General features: G+C 29.5%; 1 protein-coding gene across 8 annotated transcripts in view; it reads left to right on the forward strand.

Moving 5' to 3' along the window:
- LOC143064566 (ecotropic viral integration site 5 ortholog-like) overlaps window positions 1-22,734 on the forward strand; it is a 62,300-nt gene extending 39,566 nt beyond the window's left edge. For 6 of the 8 annotated variants that reach the window (XM_076237473.1, XM_076237472.1, XM_076237477.1 and 3 more), the window contains 9 exons: window positions 4,686-4,746; window positions 11,060-11,113; window positions 11,622-11,792; window positions 12,417-12,572; window positions 12,924-13,070; window positions 13,653-13,973; window positions 15,310-15,405; window positions 15,934-16,020; window positions 17,971-22,734. In XM_076237473.1, coding sequence (XP_076093588.1) covers window positions 4,686-4,746; window positions 11,060-11,113; window positions 11,622-11,792; window positions 12,417-12,572; window positions 12,924-13,070; window positions 13,653-13,973; window positions 15,310-15,405; window positions 15,934-16,020; window positions 17,971-18,531 — 1,654 coding nt within the window. In that variant the 3' untranslated portion in view covers window positions 18,532-22,734. Of the gene's footprint in view, window positions 1-4,685; window positions 4,747-11,059; window positions 11,114-11,621; window positions 11,793-12,416; window positions 12,573-12,923; window positions 13,071-13,652; window positions 13,974-15,309; window positions 15,406-15,933; window positions 16,063-17,970 lie in introns of all 8 variants that reach the window. The other 2 variants (XM_076237480.1, XM_076237479.1) reach the window with 2 other exon arrangements.
- Window positions 22,735-23,496: the final 762 nt, after the last annotated feature.

Here is a 23,496-nt window from a genome sequence, read left to right on the forward strand (position 1 = left end):
AGAATTCAGAAAACTGTGTCCTTGTAAGAATAAAATGACTAAATTTTAAGGTAGCCAAATACATGTAAAGCACTGAACATGTAAATATAGTTGATTTAATCCTAGTTAATGAAGGGCTGTTATCTGTTAGAGATATTGTACACAAAAGAAAAAGTTACAAAAGGTACAGGTCCTCAGGCTGACAAACACAACAACCAACCATCATCTTTTAATTGTTATATAGGGAAAAACACCAGGTGGAGTTCACCTGTATCATGACTATTTAAAAAAATCCTAGGTGAGATTTAAAGTTGATAGAAAGGTGTTGAAGAAATTTTTAACATATTATGTCAAAATGCAGGTTAAATATGTGTTTGTTTTGTTAAATTATGTGTACTTTAGGATCATTTTTTAAAAGAGATGAAAAACAACAAATGAATATATACAACATAACTTATTATGACAGGAATTTTCTTTAGTGGAGAAGAACATTTCATATAATAAATTTGTGTTGCATAAATATTTATTCATAAAATTTTGAAAAGGAAAAGGTCTTCTCAACTATTTTATGTTTGAAGAATCATACACCCGTGAAATAAACAACAAACCTGATATGTTTTATGAAGGAAAAAAATTCAGGTGTTAAAGATGGGACATATTTTGTTAGCTGTATGATATGTGAGAATTTATCATATGGAAGCAGGACACTGTTGTAACAAGTTTGACATATTTGTGGAAGGGAGATACAGGACACCTTGACTTACGACTGCAGTCAAATTTACTTCATAACTAGTGTGTTAAAATATCAGATTGAAAGATTTCAAGTTTCGTCATTTGTCAGTTTTATACTAAAAAGCAAACTTTATAGAAATGATTATTAATAGCTTGACTGGTTCTTTATGTGATTTATTCTAGCCAACAAGGAACAGCTTGCATGGAATTGAGAAAAACATTTTTTGAAGCTTATAAATAATGACAAAAACTATATATATGTAGATTTTGTGTTCAATATGTTGCTGACTTCATAAGGTCTATATTGATTGAGGTAATGTGCACAGCTTGCATATTTTACATCAGTATCACAACATTCTTATGGAATGATAATCTTATAGATTTTTGAGGATAAGTTTTGTGACTGGTCATCGTAAGTCCTGACTTTGTGTGTTTTACAATACATTACTAAACTCAAGGAATGTTACATACAATTACACTGATAAGTCATTGACTGGTCAGTATTTAATGGTCATAAATTTTAAGTCGGAGAAATTTGATAGTATATAACTCCTGACAGGTGGATGGATGTAATATGGACAATAAAACTAAATGACCTAACATTTGCTAAAATTTTTAGGTCACCAAGATTTTCTTAGTTTTGTTTACATCAAGAATTTGTATCTGAAGTCTGAATTGAAATGAATGATAATCTTTAGACCATGGATGCTTCTATGTGAAAAAACTCTCAAAGACACCCTAGGAATATTTTCTGTGTATATTGAGTATATTGATTTGTTATGTGCTAGATATTGACCTTTTTGCTGTGGATTTGAACCAGACTAACAGTGAAGTTATCTTGTAAAATATTTCGAAGGACCGTAAAATATTTTTAGCACATTTTTTTTTATCTAACCAAATGTGAAATCTAACAGAAATGTGATATAAGTGGTCCGTATACTATATATAGAACTTAAATGGATTTTGACATTTTTTGGACAATATTAAGACAATAGTTGTGACTATATTTACTTAGAAGCTCAGGTATCTTCCTGGGTGATAATGCAAGGACACTAATTCTATGGATTTTGTGGATTATGATGATTATTACTCTGGGAACACTTGTGATGGGTAAGCTATATCAAGTAACAGGAATATAATGGGATAACATACATGACATATGTAATATCAATCAATTTAAATCAGCTTTTAATTTTTAATAGATTTTTAATAGATTTTCAATTTAAGAAGAGTATTGAGAAATTAATTAGTCATCTATAATATAATTGTAAAACTTCAATGTAATATTATGTGTATCAGTAACTTTTAATATGGACATCTAATGTAAAATCTATTTTACCTTTAAACTAACACCCTAAGGGAGGCATCAAAGACGATTTTTTAATGACAAAGACAAATATTAAAGGAACATAAATTTTCAATTTTAGGTGTCTCCCTTCTTTGACAGTTTTATTTTTATTATTTTTGGTATTGATAAATGCAAAACCCTCTCTACTATAGGTCAGATAACAGGTTGAATGAATAGGGATGCAAATGAATGTAATTATTAACTTGCAAGTCAATAATACACCAGATATGTCTTGTGGCTTATTTTGACAAAATTAAACCAAACTGATTGTTTATAGCGGACTTATTATATCTATATTGCTATTTTGAAATGTTTGAAACAAAAAATTAAATTTTGGTGTAATTCGTAGCAAATTTCCAATTGTTAAATCACTTCCAAATAATAGTCCATGGAAGTAATCTTTTAGTTCAAACATGATCTATTGTAACAATGATAAGAGTTACCTTTTTTACATAAAATGTTGCCTGTGTGATATCAATACAGAGTATTTTGCTTTATTTGGACAAGGTGTTGCTAAATCTCTTGTTTAGTTGTCTATGTAATCTATGTCAAAGGTTTTTTATTTTCATGTTTTTCCTTGGGTCCATTCTCACTTGGCCTTTGGCTGTTGTTTGCATTTTGGTCGGGTTGTTGTCTCTTTGACATATTCCCCATTTCCATCCTCAATTTTATTTTGCTGGTTCTTCATCTCAATGTTGCCTGGTGACTGCTTAGTATCTTATTTATTATGTTTTGGACAGTGGCATAGTATGTTAGAGTCCATTGCAGTAAAGCTTTTGTAAATATGGAACGTAAGGACTAAAAGCCCAACCTGTTCTTTAGACTCCTGCTGTTTAATTATCTTTTTAATACCTATTAAAAAAGATATTTACTAGAGATGTGTAGGGTTATAGCAACACATAGGCTCAATAAACATACCTATAGAAAACTTTTTAAAATTCATTAAAGTATAGTGAACCTGAAAATGTTATGCAAAGGAATTTAATCTTGTATCAGATTATATAGTCACATATTGCATAAATTATGTAAAGTAATACAAGAATTTGATTATTTAGAATATCTTATTTGAAAAAATATGAATTGGCAGTAGCCTGAGAGTATAATAAATAATGCATTGAAAAAGAAGTAGCAAATTTGAATGAAGTGAATGAAAGGTTATCAATTGACATTGCGTCCATCCTGAGGATGAATTTGACTTGGATATAGGCCAAACAAAAAAGTATGTGTGTTGACTGTCACATTCTGATAAAAAATAGGGAAGTAGGTAGGGATTTTTTTTATTTGTAATATTTGTTTACATTAACAATGATTAAGTCTGTAAGAGCAACATTGTGACTTTTACAGTGCTTAATCAAAAATGGTCAAAAATAATTTAGGGTAGGGGATAAAAATTAGAATAGGGAGGGGTACAGTAAACACACATACTTTTTTGTTTGGCTATACACTAGAGCAGTACAAATATCTGATCTGTCAACCTTGTATGTGTAGTTGATACGAGGTGTTTTGGTAAATGATGTGGTTTGAAGATTTATGTTTCATGGCCTGAGGTTATTCATTTGTTACAGAATACACTATTCTTTTTATGGTCTCCACCCAATTTTTCTGAGATTTAAATTGTTTATTTATGTACATATATAAGCAAATATGTCATTGACAAGTATTTTAAGTAAATATTTTCTTGACTCAACATGATAACGAATTTTTTTTTAATTTGAAAATGAAACAAAAAAAGAATCTTATAAGGAAAAGAATATGAACAAAGATCCCATTTTGAAATGTCGAAGGAGTCAATCCCAAACTTATATATTATGACTATTTCAAAGGTACAGATTTTTGTTGACTGATGGTTTGTCTTGCAAAGTTACTGATCAAAAAGTTTCAGAAGCTTCCATTCACATTCTAACAAATATCTTTCAAGTGGTCAAATGAAATTGATTATTATCTTGAGCAATTATTAAATTTTTGTCATTTAAAATTCATTTTTGCTCAAAGTAAACATCAATTTTGTTAAAATGCTCTTAGTTATGTTATAATACCAAGATTAAAAATTGAAATTGATGAACTTATGTATTTTGAATCAGTGGTGATACGGAACCTGTATTGGTGGATGTAGGGGCCCTAATGAAAATAAGGTGGGAACCATCATTAAAACAATGTACAATAAAAACAAAATCTGAACATGAATGCTCAGTGTTAAAGGATGAATTGGACCTTACCCTTCTCTCTAGATCTGCCTATGTGTTTACTGGGCAGATAAATAAAGTAAGAAATGGGGAGATGTCAGTTAGTTCACAACCTAACAATTAAAAAAAATTATGAAAAATCATAAAGTCCTATTTCTGATGTACTAAAATTAAAAAGCAATCTAGAACTGTAAGTTTAAGGTCATTGAATTAAATCCTAACTATTCTGTTAAAGTAGTTACAAGATAAGAATACATTATATTTAACACTAATGGATGTTTATTGATGTCAGATATATATTCAGTTTGCATAGAGATTGTTGGAAATGTGTAAAAGCAAGATTTCCTAATCTCTTATTACTATAAGTCAGTACAACAAATTATAACTATACCATTTAATTTGACAAACAGTTTAAGGTAATTGTTTACTTATTTCCATTGTAGAATAGAGAAAGAGTATACAGCATTGAAGAGTAAAGAAAATGAGGACCAGATAGAGTTGAGGGTGAGACAGGATAAGATCAATGAAGATATACAATAAGATACAACACATCACATAAATGTTTTATTCTTCCTTGTTTTCAAAATTCCAATAGGGAACATACCTTTTATAATTGTATAAATAAACCAATTGTTCAGACGTTTCGGCCATTGGCCTTCTTCAGTTATTTATTATTCCTTAACCCTCTTGCTGCCAAAGGGACATTTATGGCTTCTACACACAAATCTTGTTGATTGTGTAGCACGTCAAAGGTCCATTGTAACGTCACAATACTCAGGGGCACTGACAACGTCAAAATACGGCGTCAAAAGGGCGATTTTGGCGGGAATGAAGCAAACTGAATAAAATGCTTTAAAAATATACTTTAAACGGATGTCAAGAAATGATACAGGATCATAAGCTTGTTAGTACTATAATACAAACTTATTTAACGTGTTTACTAATTATCTAGTTCGTCATTTTCATGTAAAATGTTGCATTCTTTCGAGAAATTTGTTTTACGTTTTTTTTTTTGTACATCTATCAATCAGAATGTCTCATATAAATCAAAAATCTTATCCCTGATAAATAATCATAAAAAAGGTAACTGTTATACTTGATTACGTTTAATATTATTATTCATTCACAATACACCATACACGCTTTATTTAAAAGAACTGGATAATTCATTTAGGGCTCAAATATACCACGATTGAAATCTCAGCTAGGATTTTTTTTTTTGTAAAAGTACACATATGTTAACCGTTGTACTTGTATTGCCATACGATATTTCAATACATTTTAAACCTGTTTCTATTTTCAATCGAAATGGGGATGTTAAATTAGTAGTAGACACAATGATTTCTATTCCTATCATACATATCAGCCCCTCATATCATAGATATCCTTTCCCAGTGGCAACCTCTTTTTTTCTGGCATTCACCGCAGATCTTTTACTTTGTAGGACTCATTGAGCAATAGATTTATTGTATATTGAATTTCAGACGTCCTTTATATTGCATGAAATATTTGCCACTGAACGTTGAGAAGAGAATAATTTATCAGTTAACAGATTTAAAAATATTTCGTGTATGTCAATTACAGTGTGTACTTTATCATAGTAAATGCAAATGATTTATTATTGATTCAGGTTCACTTGTAGACAATAGAAATTCATTTTAGAGAATTTCATTCCTCGTTTTTACTATGTTTTTTTTTAATTTGTATTCTCTAAAATTTTGAGCAATAAGTGGTCAACAAAATTATAATAAACACGATTAAAAAATAAGCAAAATGAATATGGATAATGATTTTTATATAAAAAATAGTTTCTCGCCTACCGAAACAAGGATTGAAATCATGATAATTTTAATCTGACACGTTTGATACTTTACAACAAGAAGTAGTTCATAGAATCAAAGAACAGCTGCTCGGAGATTTTATTTATTTTAATGAATTTATACACGCTTTGTTTTTATTTTCATTTTCATTGAGTGCCGTTGTTTTGCCGTTTATATAATGATTTGAGAGATTTTTTTACAGTGTTTATACCAATTACCTAATAAAATAAAACGAGAATAAATATTTTACTATTTTATAGGTGCATGGTTAAGAATCATTTATGCATTTCACTATACAAAGATAAAACAAAGTCGCCCTTAAAGATAGTATAGCAATTGGTATATTATTTTCACTTTATTTTAAGACAAGAAAGATAAAAAAATATATATTCCAAGGTTAAAAGTTGTATTTGTAAATAATCTTGTATTAAAAACATCGTTTATGACAATCTTAGAGCATATTTAACTTCCGTAAAATAACTTATACATCGTTTTCATAATTACGGCTACATTGACGCGGGAAAAATTATGGACGGCGGGAAAGCGCAGTTCTACAGATAGGCACAAGTTTTGCAACGTCACAGATAAGAAACGTCAAGATGCTTTTGGCGCGACAAAGCAAGAAAAAAACTCGGCAGCAAGAGGGTTAAACTACATGGCTGACATTTCTTTTTTCAAACATTGAAAAGATGTTATAAACAAATGTCCTTGGAAACATCATGACGTCATAATACTCTAACGTCATAATAACATGACGTCACAATACTTTTGTATGAATGAAAGTTAAATTATATAAGTTTTGATCAATTAAAGTCATTCCTTTTTAACGTTAATTCCAAATGGTCTAATTGTATTTAATTTTTGCATCCATTGTGCCTCAATATATCTCCTGTAATTTGCGGATTTATCGTAAATCTGTTGCAGAACCTGAACTGTGATGTCCTCTTTATGATGATCCTCTTGGTTAAAATGTTCTGCCACAGCTGTATCTCTATCATGTCTGATATCTGCTAGATGCTCTTTTATTCTTTCGTTGAGTGATCTTTCTGTTTCTCCAACATAGACATAGTGGTTACATTTTTCACAGTGAAGTCCATAAATAAGGTTCACCAGTTGACATCCATGAATGTTCTTTTTGAGGTTGAATGTTTTATCTCCGAGTATAATTTTTTCTTCATGTCTTTCAATATCGCAAACTTCACATTCTTCTTTACATGTTTTGTTGCTGTTGTAGTTAGTACATTTTTTGGTGATCTTATTTAGTTTTCCATGTACAATTATGTCTGCTAAGTTTCTATCTCTTCGATAAGCTACTAGTGGTGGTTCTGGAAATATTTCTTTCATCAAGTTACAGTTATGTAAAATATTAATTCTTTTTTTCACAATGTCATGAATATCAGGTAGTAAATCAGTAAAGGTTACAACAAGAGGTATGCGTTCTGATGTTTTTTTAATTTTATTTTTTCTCTGTAATAACTCTTTTCTATTTAAGTCGTCTGCTCTTTTTAATTGGTTTTCAATAAATTTTCCATTATAGCCTCTTTTTCGCAGTTGTAATTTTAGTTCTTGTCTATGTTTTTGATAGTCATCTTCATTTTCACAAATTCTTCTTAATCGTAATGCTAAACCATAAGGAATTGCCTTTTTTACATTTTTTGGATGGCATGATTTGCTGTGAACATATATATGTTTATCAGTTGGCTTTGTATAAAGGTCTGTTGTTAATTTGCTATTTTTTATTTTCACAAGTGTATCTAAGAATTCAATCTGATTGCTGTTGTACCTAAGTTCCACCTTTATTTTGTCATTTATTGAGTTTGCAAAGTCCATAAATTCTTTGAGTTTTTGTTCGCCATGAGTCCAAATTCCAAAACCATCATCAATGAAGCGTTTATAAAATAATGGTTTCTCTTTGAATTTTTCCAGTGCTTTGTCCCATTGTCGCATATAAGTACAAGCAAAATTTTTTCCTAGTTTTGACCCTATAGCCACCCCTTCATTTTGCAGAAAATCTCTGTCAATCAATTTGAAGTTATTCCCCTCTAAAACTAATTTTATCATTTCTAGGATATCATTGGTTGGTATTTCTTTATTTCTTCTGGTGTCAAGAGCTATTTTACATGCTTTTATTCCTTCTTCTCTAGGAATAGATGGGTATAATTTTACAACATCGAAACAAAACAATATGCTGTTTTTTGGTATTGGCTGTTTTACTTTTGAAAGTTTATTTAAAAAATCGGTAGTATCTCTAATATAACTTGGTGAGTTGATAACATAGTTATCTAGTTCCTTTTCTGCTATTTCTGCAATTTTTTCAGTGGCAGTACCTATCCCATTAACTATTGTTCTGTATGGTTTGTTCTGTTTGTGGATTTTTGGGTTGCCTTTTAATTTTGCTGGATGTGGATGTTTTGGTATCAAATAAGTTTTCATTTCCCCAGAAATTGATCCCTCTTTTTTCATTCTATTTACTAATGATTTTACCTTTTTTGTAATTTGATGTGTCGTGTTTTGCTCTGTCTCAGAATAAGTATTATTGTTTGTTATTTCCTCTTCTAGTTTCTTAAAATATTCTTCTTTGTTGATAACTACTATTCCTGATCCTTTATCTGCCGGCCGTATAACTATATCATCATCTTGTAAAATATCTTTAAGAGCGTTTTCTTCTTTCGTTGTAAGATTTATTGATTTGCGCTGTTTCAGACCATTCATGACATCTCCTTTAACTACCTCTATGTAAGTATCTAACCAGATGTTTTTTCCTGGTTTTGGTGTAAAATCTTTATTTTTTCTACGTGTTTTGCTGCATTCTGATTTCTCTTTAACTTCTTCATGTTCCTTGATGTTGTAAAAATATTCTTTTAGTCTCATTCTTCTTTCCCATTCTGTTAAATCTGCTAAAACTTTACCAATGTTTACCTTCTTTTGAGCAGGAATGAAAGACAATCCTTTTGATAACAAGGACATGTGTTCTGTATTTAGATTTTTACTGGACAGATTAATGACTGGGCAACTTGTATTTGTGACCGTTTTCTTGAACACTTTTCTTTTCTTTCTCCGGTCTGTACATAACTGGTTCTATGTCTTTATTACTATTATCTTTCATGTTAGTTTGATCAAACCAATCTATCTCATCATTTTGTACCTTTCTGTTTCCAACCATGTTCTTTTGTTCTTGAATGTTACTTGTTGTAAGATGAATCTGCTTACATACACACTTTTTCTGCTTAAATTTTAATAAATTAAAATGATTATGTAAATGCTCAATGGCTATCCATCTTTCTTTATCATGTGCACCATTCATTGGTGAATATTTTATCCATGTAACTGCTCCATCTACTTTAGTTTTTACAAATATTGTATATTCATACATTTCACTTACTGCAGTTATTTCAGCTTCTGTTGCCCATGATTCTAGTGTGCCATCAGTCATAGATTGATGAGCCATGTGTAAATATAAGGGTATCATGCATGTTTTTCTATCCTATTTTATTTTTACAAAAAAAATCAATTTGCGAAATAAGGGCATATCATGCCTTCTTGTGCAATTCATTTCCCCATGCTTTTGACTTCAGACTTAAAATCATCCTCAATGTTACGCCTAAGGGTATCATGCATGTTTTTCTATCGAACCATATTATTTGCCTTTGATAAAATACCTTCTACATATCCTATTTTATTTTTACAAAAAAAATCAATTTGCGAAATAAGGGCATATCATGCCTTCTTGTGCAGCTTTTTTTTTTTTGTTTTATTCTTCTTATAAATAATTCTGTCCCTCACCCCCAGTTTTTGGTGGGGTTTGTGTTGCTGAGACTTTGATTTTCTGTGTTGTGTTTAGTGTTTGTCTGTTTGTCTTTTGCTTTTTTAATCACGGTGTTGTCAGTTTATTTTCAATACAAGAGTTTGAATGTCCCTCTAGTATCTTTAAACTTGGGCTGATCTGCACTTCTTCTTTTATATTACAACTAATAAATAAGGAACTATGATTATGTGATGCAATTCATTTCCCCATGCTTTTGACTTCAGACTTAAAATCATCCTCAATGTTACGCCTAAGGGTATCATGCATGTTTTTCTATCGAACCATATTATTTGCCTTTGATAAAATACCTTCTACATATCCTATTTTATTTTTACAAAAAAATCAATTTGCGAAATAAGGGCATATCATGCCTTCTTGTGCAGCTTTTTTTTTACATATGAATAAAAGGAAATTTGGGGTATGCATCAATGAGACCCTATTACACACACAGAAATAAATATATAAAATTCATACATGTGAATATATGGTCTTGGTAATAGACAATGCCCTTCAGCCTTTAATCATGGTGAATAAACTAAATTTAAACAGAAATCAGCAAAGATCTTCCATCAACTCAAAAAGTAACCAAACATTCATATAACACTACAAATATAATCACAAATGAGTTTCATGATAAACACAGAAACATATGTCAGCACAACTACTTAAACTTGTTTATGGGAACTCAAGCCTCCAAATTTGAGTCTCAACTATTGGGAACTAGAAGATGCATAGAAGAACTACCAATAAAAATGTTAAGAATCTTTAAAATACTGGTATGATAGTCAACCAAAAACAAAGGTTCAAGCAAAAACCAATAACATTTTAATGAGTAATACTGACCAAATAATACTGCTACCCAACTCTAAATATCATCTGCTATACTTTTGGAGTATATTTCATACAGTAGTAACATGTGAAACAGGGCAAGATGATTTAGAACAAAGATGGAGATATAGAAAATTCATAGCAGATAAACTATGAGAAACATTTCCATCTTCTTGTAAACTGTGAATATAAACTTATTATAAATGCTAATATCAAAAAACTCTTTTTAGCCCAAATGAAAGATTTTGAGGACAATTTCCAAACTTGCTAGTTTTATACATAATATCACCTTTATAAGCTACGGTAAGTGTTTTCATATTCTTTGACATGAAAGATTAATGAATAATTTTTTTTTTATTTGTAGAGATTAAGGACAGAAAACAGATTACTCCGACAGAGGATAGATAATCTAGAAAAGGTCAGTCATCACAAACAGAATGTATTTGAAGATTTAAAACTTTCTTATTCAAAAATATAGATTTTCTAAAATTAAGTTGGTTTTCACTGTTTCTATCCTATTTTTCATTTGGAAAATTAGTAAAATCACAAAAATACTGAACTCCTAGAGAATCAAAACAGAAGTTCCATAATCAAATGGCAAAATCAAAAGCTCAAACACATCAAACAAATGGATAACAACTGTCATATTCCTGACTTGGTACAGGCATTTTCGCATATAGAAAATAGTTGATTAAACCTGGTTTTATAGCTAGCTAAACCTCTCACTTGTATGACAGTTGCAATAAGTTCCTTTATATTGACAACAATTTGTGAACATTTCAAACTGACATAATAGGTAAAAAAGTTTTTAAAAAAAATAAGAGTACAGGGAAATGATTGTAAGTTAATTGATGGTATTTCGGCTGTAAAAGAATTGACGAAGTTCACACACTTTAAAATAATCTTTGTTGACATTTTATTTCCAGGAATCAGCATCTTTAGCAGACAGATTGATACAGTATCAATTGACAAGAGCTCAAGAGGCAGAGGAAACATATGCTCTCAAAAATGTCCTCTCTACAATCAAAAAGGAGTTAGCTGAGTCACAGAAGAAACTATCTGTAGCAAATAGTCTTATAGGAGATATAAAACAAAGGGTTAGTCTAAAATTTTGTGTAAATATAATTTTTATACCCCACCTATGCGCAGTATGTATTTCATTCCTTGCATTTTTTAAGTATATCATGTAGTTTATTATGGAAATAGAGTCAAATACTTATTGACTGTAAACTGCATTATATTATATATTATATTAAAAGTACTTTTTTTTGTACTTAATAATTAAAAGATTATTCAAAAGAGGGGAGAATGATACCATAGCGAAAGTCAAACTCATAGATCTAAAATAAACTGACAAGGCCATGGCTAAAAATGAAAACTGAGACAAACAGACAAATTATAGTCCACAAGACACAACATAGAAAATTAAAGACTGAGCAACACGAACCTTACCAAAAACTGGAGGTTGATAGCAGGTGCTCTAGAAGGGTAAGCAAGTCCTGCTCTACATGTGGCCCCCTTAAATGCAATTTTGTTGTATCTTCATGCAATTAATTACTTGATATAATAACAAGAAAGTCTTTATGATTCTATTATAAGTCAAGCTATGGTTATTTTCAGACATCTAGTATAAATTCAGCCTATGATTCTATTATTAGTCAAGTGATTGTTAATTTTAGACATCTAGTACACATTTTAAGTGAATCTATTGTTGATTTCAGACATCTAGTATAAATTCAGCCTCAGCATTAGATGATGATGAAGCACAAACTGTGATACAAAATCTACAAGAAGAATTAATAGTGATACGACTTAAAGATGCAGATACAGATTCTCTTGTAAAAGAACTGAGGTCAAAGATCAAGGAGCTTGAAGATGTGAGTACACAAAATACACAACAACATTTAGAAAATTATTTATAAATAAATGGTATTTTTTTTCATATTCAACAAAATAAATGCAACAGTAGTATACCGCTGTTCAAAAGTCATAAATCGATTGAGAGAAAACAAATCCTGGTTATAAACCAAAACCGAGTGAAACACATCAACTATAAGAGGTAAACAACAGAAAACTGAAGTACAACAAAAAACCAACAACAATGCATCATACATAGAAATGATCTATAAGATAAAAAAATTGTTAACCCTTTATAAAAAATATAACAATATCTTTCCACAAATAATAATTAATTTCTTTTATACATCGTCATCTTTTTTTCATTTCAGACAAATGTCCAGTTACAGAGAGCCCCTAGTAATGACATACAGAACTTACAAGAGGAGTTGATAGCAGTCAAGCTAAGAGAGGCTGAGGCCAATCTTGGACTTAAAGAAATGAGACAGACTGTACATGAACTGGAGAGTATGTGGGAGGTTAGTTCTACAGATAGTACTGTACATTCATTGGATAAGGTAAATTGCTTGATTGGTTGTTGGTTTCCTTAATGTCAAATGTCAAGTGGCAAATATTTCATGCATTTTCAGGACAATGGATAAGTTACAGATACTTTGTTTAGCATTTTCAATATTAAAATAAATTGTTAATTGATCAATATTGGTTTTAAGAATTGTATCACAGTTTTCAAATATGTAATAAATAAAAGACTTTAAACTTCTTTATATGGAAAACCTATGTGACAAATTGATATTTGAAATGGGGGAGATTGGAGTTACCATACCTCTAAAAAATACTTTTGAGACACCTTTGATTGACCTTTAAATTCTGTAGTACCAGATGTTAGTACATTGTGTGGCAGATTATCATATATCATATTTTTTAAGTACAATTAACATCTGTCGTTAAATCATCTTAAAAAAAGTAGATTTTTAACTAACTGATTGCTTAGTTTAGGCAGCTGTCTAATTACTGGTATTTAACATATTAAAATAGCATGTCTGAAACTAATAAGGTATAATATTGATGTCATATTTAATATCAAGTGCATTTTATTTCAGAGTTTTAAACATAAGTCGACAGCAGACTCACCCACATCTTCTCCAAAAGACAAAAATCACAACAAGGAAGTAAAACAGCTACAAGAAGATGTAATGACAATTAAAGTTCGGGAGGCTAATTGTATGTCTGATTTAAAAGACACAAAACAAAAGTACATGGAGCTAGAGACACAGAATCATATATGTACAAACCAAATTCGTAGAATGGACGAGGAAAATAAACTTTTGAAGGCAAAATATGAAGAAGGTCTGGAGAGAGAGAAGAAATTAGATGGTCATATAAAGGAACATATCAGAAAGATTGATGATATGCAATCTCAGGTTTGTCCAATAGAATCACTTGATTTGAGGGGGTTAAAAATAGACTGGGAAATTCCACCTACAACAATTGAAAACCTTTTATTTGGTTTCTAGAAAAACAAAACAAGATATGAGCTTGTTGATTAATAGGCTTTAAGGCCTTTATAAGAAGAAAGATTTTTTGTAACTTAGATGAAATAAAAACAATTTTATTACAATGAATTTATCTAACAGTATTTTTCATAATTTTCATGAATGTTTATATAGCAAGGAAAATTAGATAGATTCTAACAGTTTAGACGCAAACTTCAATATTGGCCACTGTTTTGTGCCTTCACTACCTGTCTTGACAAAACATATATTTTATTCATCAAATTTTTAAGTCAAAGATATTTTGATGTTTAATTTTATAAAGTCTAGTTAAATTTTAGGGGTATAGCGTAGAGGTAAATATGGATTAGAGGAACACAGACATATTTTCAGTGTTACATGACTCTTTTTCATGAGTTATACACCAATCATACTTGTATTGCACAGCTGACTTTAATGAAAGGAACACTTTGTCTTTAATGAATTTGACTTAGATTTTTTTGTCTCCGTATGGGAGAATTGGATTTTCTGATTTCCTACACTTTTTGTCTCCGTATGGGAAAATTGAATTTTCTGATTTCCTGCACTTTTTGTCTTAAGTTTGGGAAAATGGGTATTTCTGATTTCCTGCACTTTTTTTCTCTGTATGGGAAAATTAGTATTTCTGATTTCCTGCAATTTTTGTCTTAGTATGGGAAAATTGGAATTTCTGATTTCCTGCACTATTTGTTTGAGATGGGAAGATTGGAATTTCTTATTTCCTGCACTTCAAAATACACTGTTACTGTATATATGGTTGTAATTACAGAACAGTTTTTGAGGAGGTTTAAAATATTTGATTCATAAACAGTTGTTCAAAATATCAAGATAAGTTTTATGGATCACAATTCTTTAAATATGTAATATAACATGTTTTAATTGCTACATGGATATATGCATTAATATTTCTTAGTAGAAACAGCAAGTTAAAGTTAAGGCTATCTCATCAATTTCATATGCCTTTTGCTGGTTTCATTTGATATTTGGTTGATGAATAAGAACATAAATAAGGTGAAACGAGGAAAGAAAGTAAATTTATTCAATAAAATATTGGAGATAGAATAATGTCAACATGTTTTTGCAAAATGCTTTGAGACTCACTACATGAATTGCATTTTAATTTTGTACAGGATTGTTACAAACTATCATGTTCAAAAATAGGTTGTTTTTCTTATCTAAGGGTCCAAGGGAGATAATCAGAATAAAATTTGTCTTTTTTCTTTTATAGAGGAGAGAAGAAACGATGATGCTGAAGATTAAAGAGGCAGAAAATACTCATGTGATAGCAGAACTAAAACAACGAATAGCTGAATTAGAAATTCAAGTAAGATACTCATTCTATTATAAACCAAAACAAACAATAGATGATGTAGAAACACAGGTTAAATACCCACCTTAAAGCAAAATCTTATTAGCAAATAGCAGAATTTGAATACTTCCTTTATTTATAGTCGAACTTAAAAGTCAGTTAAAATACAACACTTTTAGTAGTTATTTCATGTTACTGGTAGTATAGTTTATGAAGTGTAGTGTACACATATATCATTGGTATGTTTTAGAGGTTGACGTTCTGAAAAGGCAAAAGTCTATTGTTGGGGACTGTATAATGCCCTCTAGATGTCTTTGGTTGTTTTTGTCAAAGTTACTGTCCCATTGATATAATGTCCACATCTCTTTTATTCCTACATGAAAATATTGTGATTAAAAGATATAAGTATTCTTGTTTTATCAAGGACTTTAATCTTTATCCTATGTACATCGTTCATCTTTTTTTATATATATAAGTCAAAGGTCCGTTTGCCTCCACATATTTTTCTATTAAATACTTTCCCTCTTTTCTTTCGGTCTGTAGAAAGAGGAGATATGGACAGCTGACCAGTTGGAGAATAAAAGTGGACATCAGGATCTTGAAAATCGTATATTTGACCTTCAGGATGAGGTGTGTGCTGCATGTGGTACTAGTGCACACTGACCCTAGCGTGTGGGTGTCTATTTCTCACCTTAATACTGCCAGTACTGTTTTGTTAATGAAGCAAATAATTTTACATTGCAGCAAATAATTACATTGTGCCAAAAAACGTACAATGTGTAAAATAATTTACAATGTAACAAATAATTTACATTGTGTCAAATAATTTACAATGTGTCAAATAATTTACAATGTGTCAAATAATGTACATTGTGTCAAATTAATTACATTGTTTTCATTTTAAGAAAAAAATCTGTTTGATAGTTTACTGTGGATTCATTATTATTCCTTGGATTCCAATTTTCGTGGGTTTCATGGGTACAGGTGAACCACAAATTCAAATCTTCAACGAATAAAATATTTCCAATAGGTTTTGTATGCAAAGATTGGCAAAACCATGAAATCAAATATCCACAAATATGCAAGTTTTCAGCAATCCACGAAAATTGATACCCACGAAAATAAACGAATCCACAATATACTAGTATGCAGATAAAGATGTTGATTGAATAAAAAGACACATAAAAATAGTTTTTAAGTCAAGTTTTATTAAAATATCATACACATGGAAATACTTGAATACACATTTTTAGTTTTCAGTGAATATTTCCTTGAATTATTGAATACAAATTAAAGTGAATAGATCAGCATTAACAAAGCAGTACTACATAGTGTACTTAACATTTTATTTTTGTTGTCTCTTCAAACCATTGTTGCTTTATCTAACTACAGTTTTAATCAATTTTACCTATTTTAGGGTGTTATCAGTTCTTAGAAATTCAAGATGAAATAAGAAGTTTTCTTTACTTTACATAGTGTAAAATCGGGAAGATGTCTGTGAAGTTTTCTGTAATTTAGTATTTTAAAGAAAATTAGAGGCATGATTGAATTTTGTTCTTGAATTAGACCATGTTTTTGTTTTGCCTTTATCCTATGTGTTTTTCAGTGTTTTTGATTGAATCAGCTTTGCATGGTTTGTTTTATGTTTGCCACCACTGCTTTTAATTTAGACGAGAAGCACTCATTTTCATTGAAAAAAGATAGTTATCCTTCATTTTCCTGCTTCTATTCACTCATCCTTATTTCTACTTAATGTTATGATGCAGTTTGATAATCTTTGTAAGTTTTTCAAATAGAAATGTTATTTCTTTCAAAATTCTCTAATGTTTCTTAGTATACAACAGAAATATATCATGTACAAGTTATAATGATATCACCTTAATATATTCAGACTATTTATATAAAGAGTTTACTGTATATCATTTTAATTATTTATATTTCATTATAATAAAGTAGTATTTAATATGATTAATAATTATACAAATTTAACACAAATATTTGTTACTCTATAATTTTGATTTGAGTTTCCTGATTAACATAGTTTTCTCAGTGTTATGATGAAACAAAGTTTTTAATTCATCATGCTTGCTTTATTAGCAAAACACCAATGATAAATTTTAAGGGAGGAACTTGTTATGCAGTTCACATAAACTTCATAAAGATATTATTCATGAAATTTGTCACGGTCTTACTTGTTGCAACCAGAAACTGTATTTTTATACATTAACTAATTGTTTCAATCATCCCCAAGTTTCTGGTTGGTGTATTAGATTTGCATCGAAGGAAATGACCTATTATTTGTAGAAGTCTTTTATTGATCCAAGAATGTTTATTATAATTTAAATTAGCATGAAGTTATTTTATTGAGCACTGCATAATGTTTAGCAAATATATTAGTTCAGATTGAAATAATGTTAAAGATTATTTTGGTATACTCCTTTCTTTTATTGTACATGTATGTATTATTAAAAAATTGCATTTTTCTATTTCCTATATTCAACTATGAAGTGTGTTGTATATTTTCTGATGAAACTGGATTATTCTATATAATAGTTTAACTGATTACTTTTATTTTAACAGGTTCTACAATTGAAGTTTTTCCAGAATTCACCAAAGTCCACTTCTTACAACGGTCTAGAAGTGAGTGATAGCGAGTCAGAAGAAGATTTTGAAGAGTTAGAAAATCCTGAGAGTTTAAATAAAACCTTATCAGACATTATAGAGGGGAAGAACAAAGCCTGTGATTTATCTTTAAATACTCATCATCTTGGTGCTGAATCAGAACTAACAAATGGACAGTCTTTAACTTCTGGTTTTAAAGAGTGCTTAACAAGGGAGACAAGTCTTCAGAATTCAAGTTCTCCAATAGTTTTAGTAACTCAGGATTCAGAAGTGTGTTCAAATGAGGAAGAAACTCAGTGCAATGGAAATTTATCTGAAGACCATTCAGATTTAAGTGCCAATTCTTTTTCTGTAAATAAACAAGATGTTTGTAGAGAAATTGAAAGTACTTTGGAAAATCCCTCCACAAACAGTACAAAAGATTCAACCAATGCAGAATCAAGTTTACTAGATGAAATTTCATCAAGTTTACATACCATTTCATTTCAGAACCAGGAGACAGATGAAAATACAAATTAACATGAAAACCTGCCTAAAACATATCTTATTATAATTACTTTTTTATAACACATTGAGTATAAACCACATTGAATAAACACATATTTTCCACCAATCAGAATCTTTCTATTATGTAAATTATCATATGAAACATGAATATACAAACTCTTACTTGTAAAGAAAATTCAACAAAAATTTAATTAAAAAGAAATAATTTGATATCATATAAAGAAGAAATGTATGAAATAAAGGATGACAGGGGAAATCATGTTTCATCCATTATTTTCATTCTATCTTAAATGTTCATACTTTGTAGTATAAACATTGCTGATTTTAAATATGTTTTATCAAGTTGTCAAATGATAATTCATATTAATATTAAATTAGTTATTTAAATTTATGTTGAAAATATTACAGTATGGGAAGCAAGACTAAAAATATTCTGTCAGAAATCCAAGTTTGAGTGATTATTTTCCAAAAATAAACTTGAAAATATTTCATCTGTCTTGATAAACAAAAAACTAAATTTAGATATTGAAAATACAGGAAAAGTACTTTTTGTTGTGTAACAAAATATTCTATCAAATTTTAAAATGACAGCCTTCTTGGTAATTAATTGGCTGAATAATTTTTTCTATGTCAAATAAATATATATATCTTTTTAGAGAAAATTCAATCATGTTATAAGGGCAAGGAATTTGACCACCACACATGAAATTCATCATTTCTGTTTGGAATGTCAGCAGACTTAAGTTTGTGCAATACTATTCATTGTTTCAATAAAACTCACCAGAATTTTTGTCTTTAAGGAGGCTCCCGGGTATAAAAATTTCAGCGAAAAATTAAGCATTTGTTTTTTTCATTACAATTTTTTTTCTATTACATTATTAGTTATTACTTTATTATACAGTACAAAAATCAACCAAAAAATCGATTCTGTTTAGCCCCAGGTGACTTTTAAAATATCATTATCATTGAAAAAGCTCAAAATTATCTCCCTTTGGTGAAAAAAATGCCATTTTTTGGCATTAAATCAAAATATATTTTTTATAACTCATCAGTGACCTATATTTTTTATTATTGTTTTCAAATAAGCTGTACATAAACTAAATAATTGTAAAATTTGAGCTATTTCTGTAATTTAGTTCTTTTTTTTATTTTGGCATTACCTCAATTTCTCCTATTAGTTTAACAGAAAAAAAGTACCATTACAAAAATGTAAGCTTCTTTCGAAGGCAGATTGTGAGCGTAAATGATCGGTGACCCCATTTTTTTATTTCATTTTTCTATAAGGTTTAAGATAAAGTTAATTTATAGAAAAATCCTATATTAAATAAAAAAAATTGATTTAGACCCGCGAGCCCCCTTAAATAAAGTTTACACTTATACAGGAGGCTGACACCACAGTGATATAAAACTCTGAATAGAGACAGCATACTTTAGTTTATATTTGTGTCAACTTCGAGAGGCAAGCTGATGTGTACCCATTCTTCATTTTTTTTGTGCATGATATTTTCAAATTTAATTTCATATTAATCCCTTGAAATTTTTGTTATCATCTATATCATTAGAAGACTTATATATGACCTTTTAAGGGCATACGATACAGTTACAGGGAAGGTAATGACGTTGCTAACGTAAAATGTTATTTTCGCGACGTCAAACTATGACATATCGGGAAAAGATGCATTTTTCGACTGATTTTTATCATTCAAACTGTTTTAATTTGAAAACGAGTGCATGGACCCCTATTTTTTAAAAGAGCAATTTGTTTCATTTTGCAAGGAGATTATGTGACCCAAATTTTATAAAACTGTAAATAGCGCATTTTTTAAAATTTTGATAAACATGCAGCAAAAAATGACGTTTTTTCCTCTATTCATGAACATTTGATAAATATAGAGTTATTTCGGAATAAAAATTGCATAATTTTTAATGATACTTATAAAATACAGAAATTACCGATTATTTAACAAAAAACAATTTGTGTTTATCTTTTAAAACAAAAAAGTTATGTCTTTCTTTCGAAAAAGAAAATACGGACACAAATCTGAATTTTGAGCAAATATACAAAATTTCGACCTCATTTTACTCAAAAAGTAGCACATGAAGGTATATTTTTTATTACATATTTGATTTAATCAGATAAAAAATAGCCTATATGCCAATTTTCATCAACTTGTAAATACAGGTTCAAAACTGTATCGTATGCCCTTAAGATCGTGTTTCAGAGTTGCTTATTTGTAATGAAAAAGAAAGAATGCACTGTAACTATAAGTTGACTTTACTTGATCTATAAACAGTCTCAAATACTTTTCCTTGTCTAGTCATCATGTATATCCTAATAAAATGAAAGTATCTGGATGAAGGAACGAAATGGTTGTTAATTTATATTTAAGCCACATTGTAGTAAAGATATAAATGGCAGCCTATGTCACAACTTAAAGTACTTTTTGGCAAAATATCATTTTCTGTTTACACTCCCATACTTCTTGAAGAGCTGTAAGTTACCGCCACTTAACCATAACAAGGGCATATATAGAAAAAAAAGGAAGTCCTACATAGATTATCCTTTCAGCACTATAAATGTTTACTAATCAACATTATCATCATTTTATTTTTCATTCAATTATTATAATTTGTAACATCTAAATGCAGAAATAAACATATCTGAATCCTAACAGCTTTATCATCCTTATGCAATTATCATTTTATAATGAACATAAATATGGTAAAATGTGGCACCTTTGTAGAAGATCATGGGAAATCTTTTTCCTTATGTTAATTTGTTCAATTGTCAATTTTATTGTTAAATTCATTATTGTGCCAAATGTTAAAGGTTTGTTATAATTAAAAGGTACAATATATTTATTATATGTTTTGTAGTGGTTATTTTTTTAAATTCTAAGAGGTTTACTTATGTAAATGTTGAACAAGATTCAGAAACATCTAGGTATATTTCTCCATTTAAATACAAATTATGTATTTAATTTTGTATCACAGAACTATTTTTATATTTCTGTCGGACTATCAGTATTGGCTGCATTAAATGAGACATAATTAAATCCATTTAAAGAATCAGTTCTGTTAATTGGCCATCACTGTTTGACAGGCTATGTCATCTACAGTAAATTAATAAATGATTAGAATATTCCAATTTCCTGTAATGAAGAATAAGTTTAAAACATCTCTAATTATATATATTTATAACTTTTCATAAAATTATGTGTTCACAATGAAGACATCAGAGAGGTATTTTTTTTTATATTTTAATTTGAACAATGTTCTTCCATTTGTTAACTTGACACAGCTCCACTTCAGCTACAAATCTCTGTGTGAAATATATCCTTAAACTAAAAAGATTTCTGAGATTTAATTACTATTCATTACAAAGTGAATTATATATGAATTCTTTGATATGATTTTTTTTGGCAATTATTTTGCAATTTTTATATATCTTCATACTTTGATTTATTTGTGTCTATAAATTCCATGGTGAATTTTATATTTGGTTACTTAGTCGATCATTTGATTCATTCTATTGATACCAAGATGTCATTTGGTGTGTATCCAATTAAAATATACCCCATTTCCTTTTATATTTATAAATAACCCCATTATTCAAATTAAAAAAATGTCTTTCTTATATTGTTAGTTTTTACTCTTCTGATAAATATTTTCCTTATTTTCTCTTCTCTGTTCTATGTGTGAATTCTTTTCTTTTTATGGAAATAATATCACAAAATGATTTTCAGACTGTTAAAAATATACTAAACAGTAAATGTAATATGTCTCAAAGAATTCGAATAACATATACAAATAAATTATTCCACATTTTTTTTATTATCTCAGAACATAAAAAGTTCAAGTTTTTGAATTATTTTATTTTTCAAATTTTATTAAAACTCAGCAAGAACATGTACCATATTTGAACATAGATACTAGTTATTAAATATTTGTAAAACTGAAATTAAAAATAAGACTTGTAATACGTTGCTGAAGTAAAACTAGCTTTTCCCCAAATTAAAGAGCCAACAAATGGCATGCTACCTCCTGCTTGTTTCCCTTTAGTAACACACAATCGTACTTGTATGTAAAAGCCTATTAGTTCACATCATCTGTCTTGTCTTGTTTTATTGTTATGTTGCTGTCATGTCAAAGTTTATATGTGTTTGTGTTAAATGTTATTTACAATGATTAAAAATATTTTCAATATTTTAACAAGTCTCTTCTTTCAGTGTCATGAAGGGGGCAAGCGAATAGTTATCAAATGTTATCAAAGGTTTATAATTTAATATGCCAGGCAAGTGTTTCATCTACGCAAGACTCATCAGTGACACTCAGATCAAAATAGTTAGAAAGCCAAACAAGTACAAAGTTGAAGAGAATTGATGACCAAAATTCCCGAAAAATGTGCCAAATACGGCTAAGGTTATCTATGCCTGGGATAAGACTGATCATCTTCAGAATAATTTGTCCTGTTTAGGTACATTTCTAGGTGCATTAGACTTGAACTAGATATACTTGGGTTGCTAGTTTTCCAAGTGAATGCTGATGGTTGTCTCGCAGTTCTCTGACTTCTTCCACCAAAAAAATAACTGGCTAAATGGATGTCACCTGGAGTTCTAAATCAATCCATATGTATCGTTTGTTAGCTCCGCTGGTCCTATTTATGTTTGTTATAATCATCACTGTGGTCTGTTCCTGTCTGATATCATCTGTTTGCTCAACTGGCCCTATGCCTGTTGATTATAATCATCACTTTTGTCTTGTCTGGCCTGTTTTAATTTTTTAGCTCAGTTGGCCCTATTAATGTTTGTTATAATCATCACTTGGGTCTGTTCCTTTCTGCTATCATCTGTTAGCTCCACTGACCCTATGCCTGTTGGTTACAATCATCACTTTTGTATTTTCTGGCCTGTTTTAATTTGTTAGCTCCGCTGGCCCTATGAATGTGGGTTATAATCATCACTTGGGTCTTCTCTT

The sequence above is a fragment of the Mytilus galloprovincialis genome, chromosome 2, assembly GCF_965363235.1.
Source record: "Mytilus galloprovincialis chromosome 2, xbMytGall1.hap1.1, whole genome shotgun sequence".
NCBI lineage: Eukaryota > Metazoa > Mollusca > Bivalvia > Mytilida > Mytilidae > Mytilus > Mytilus galloprovincialis.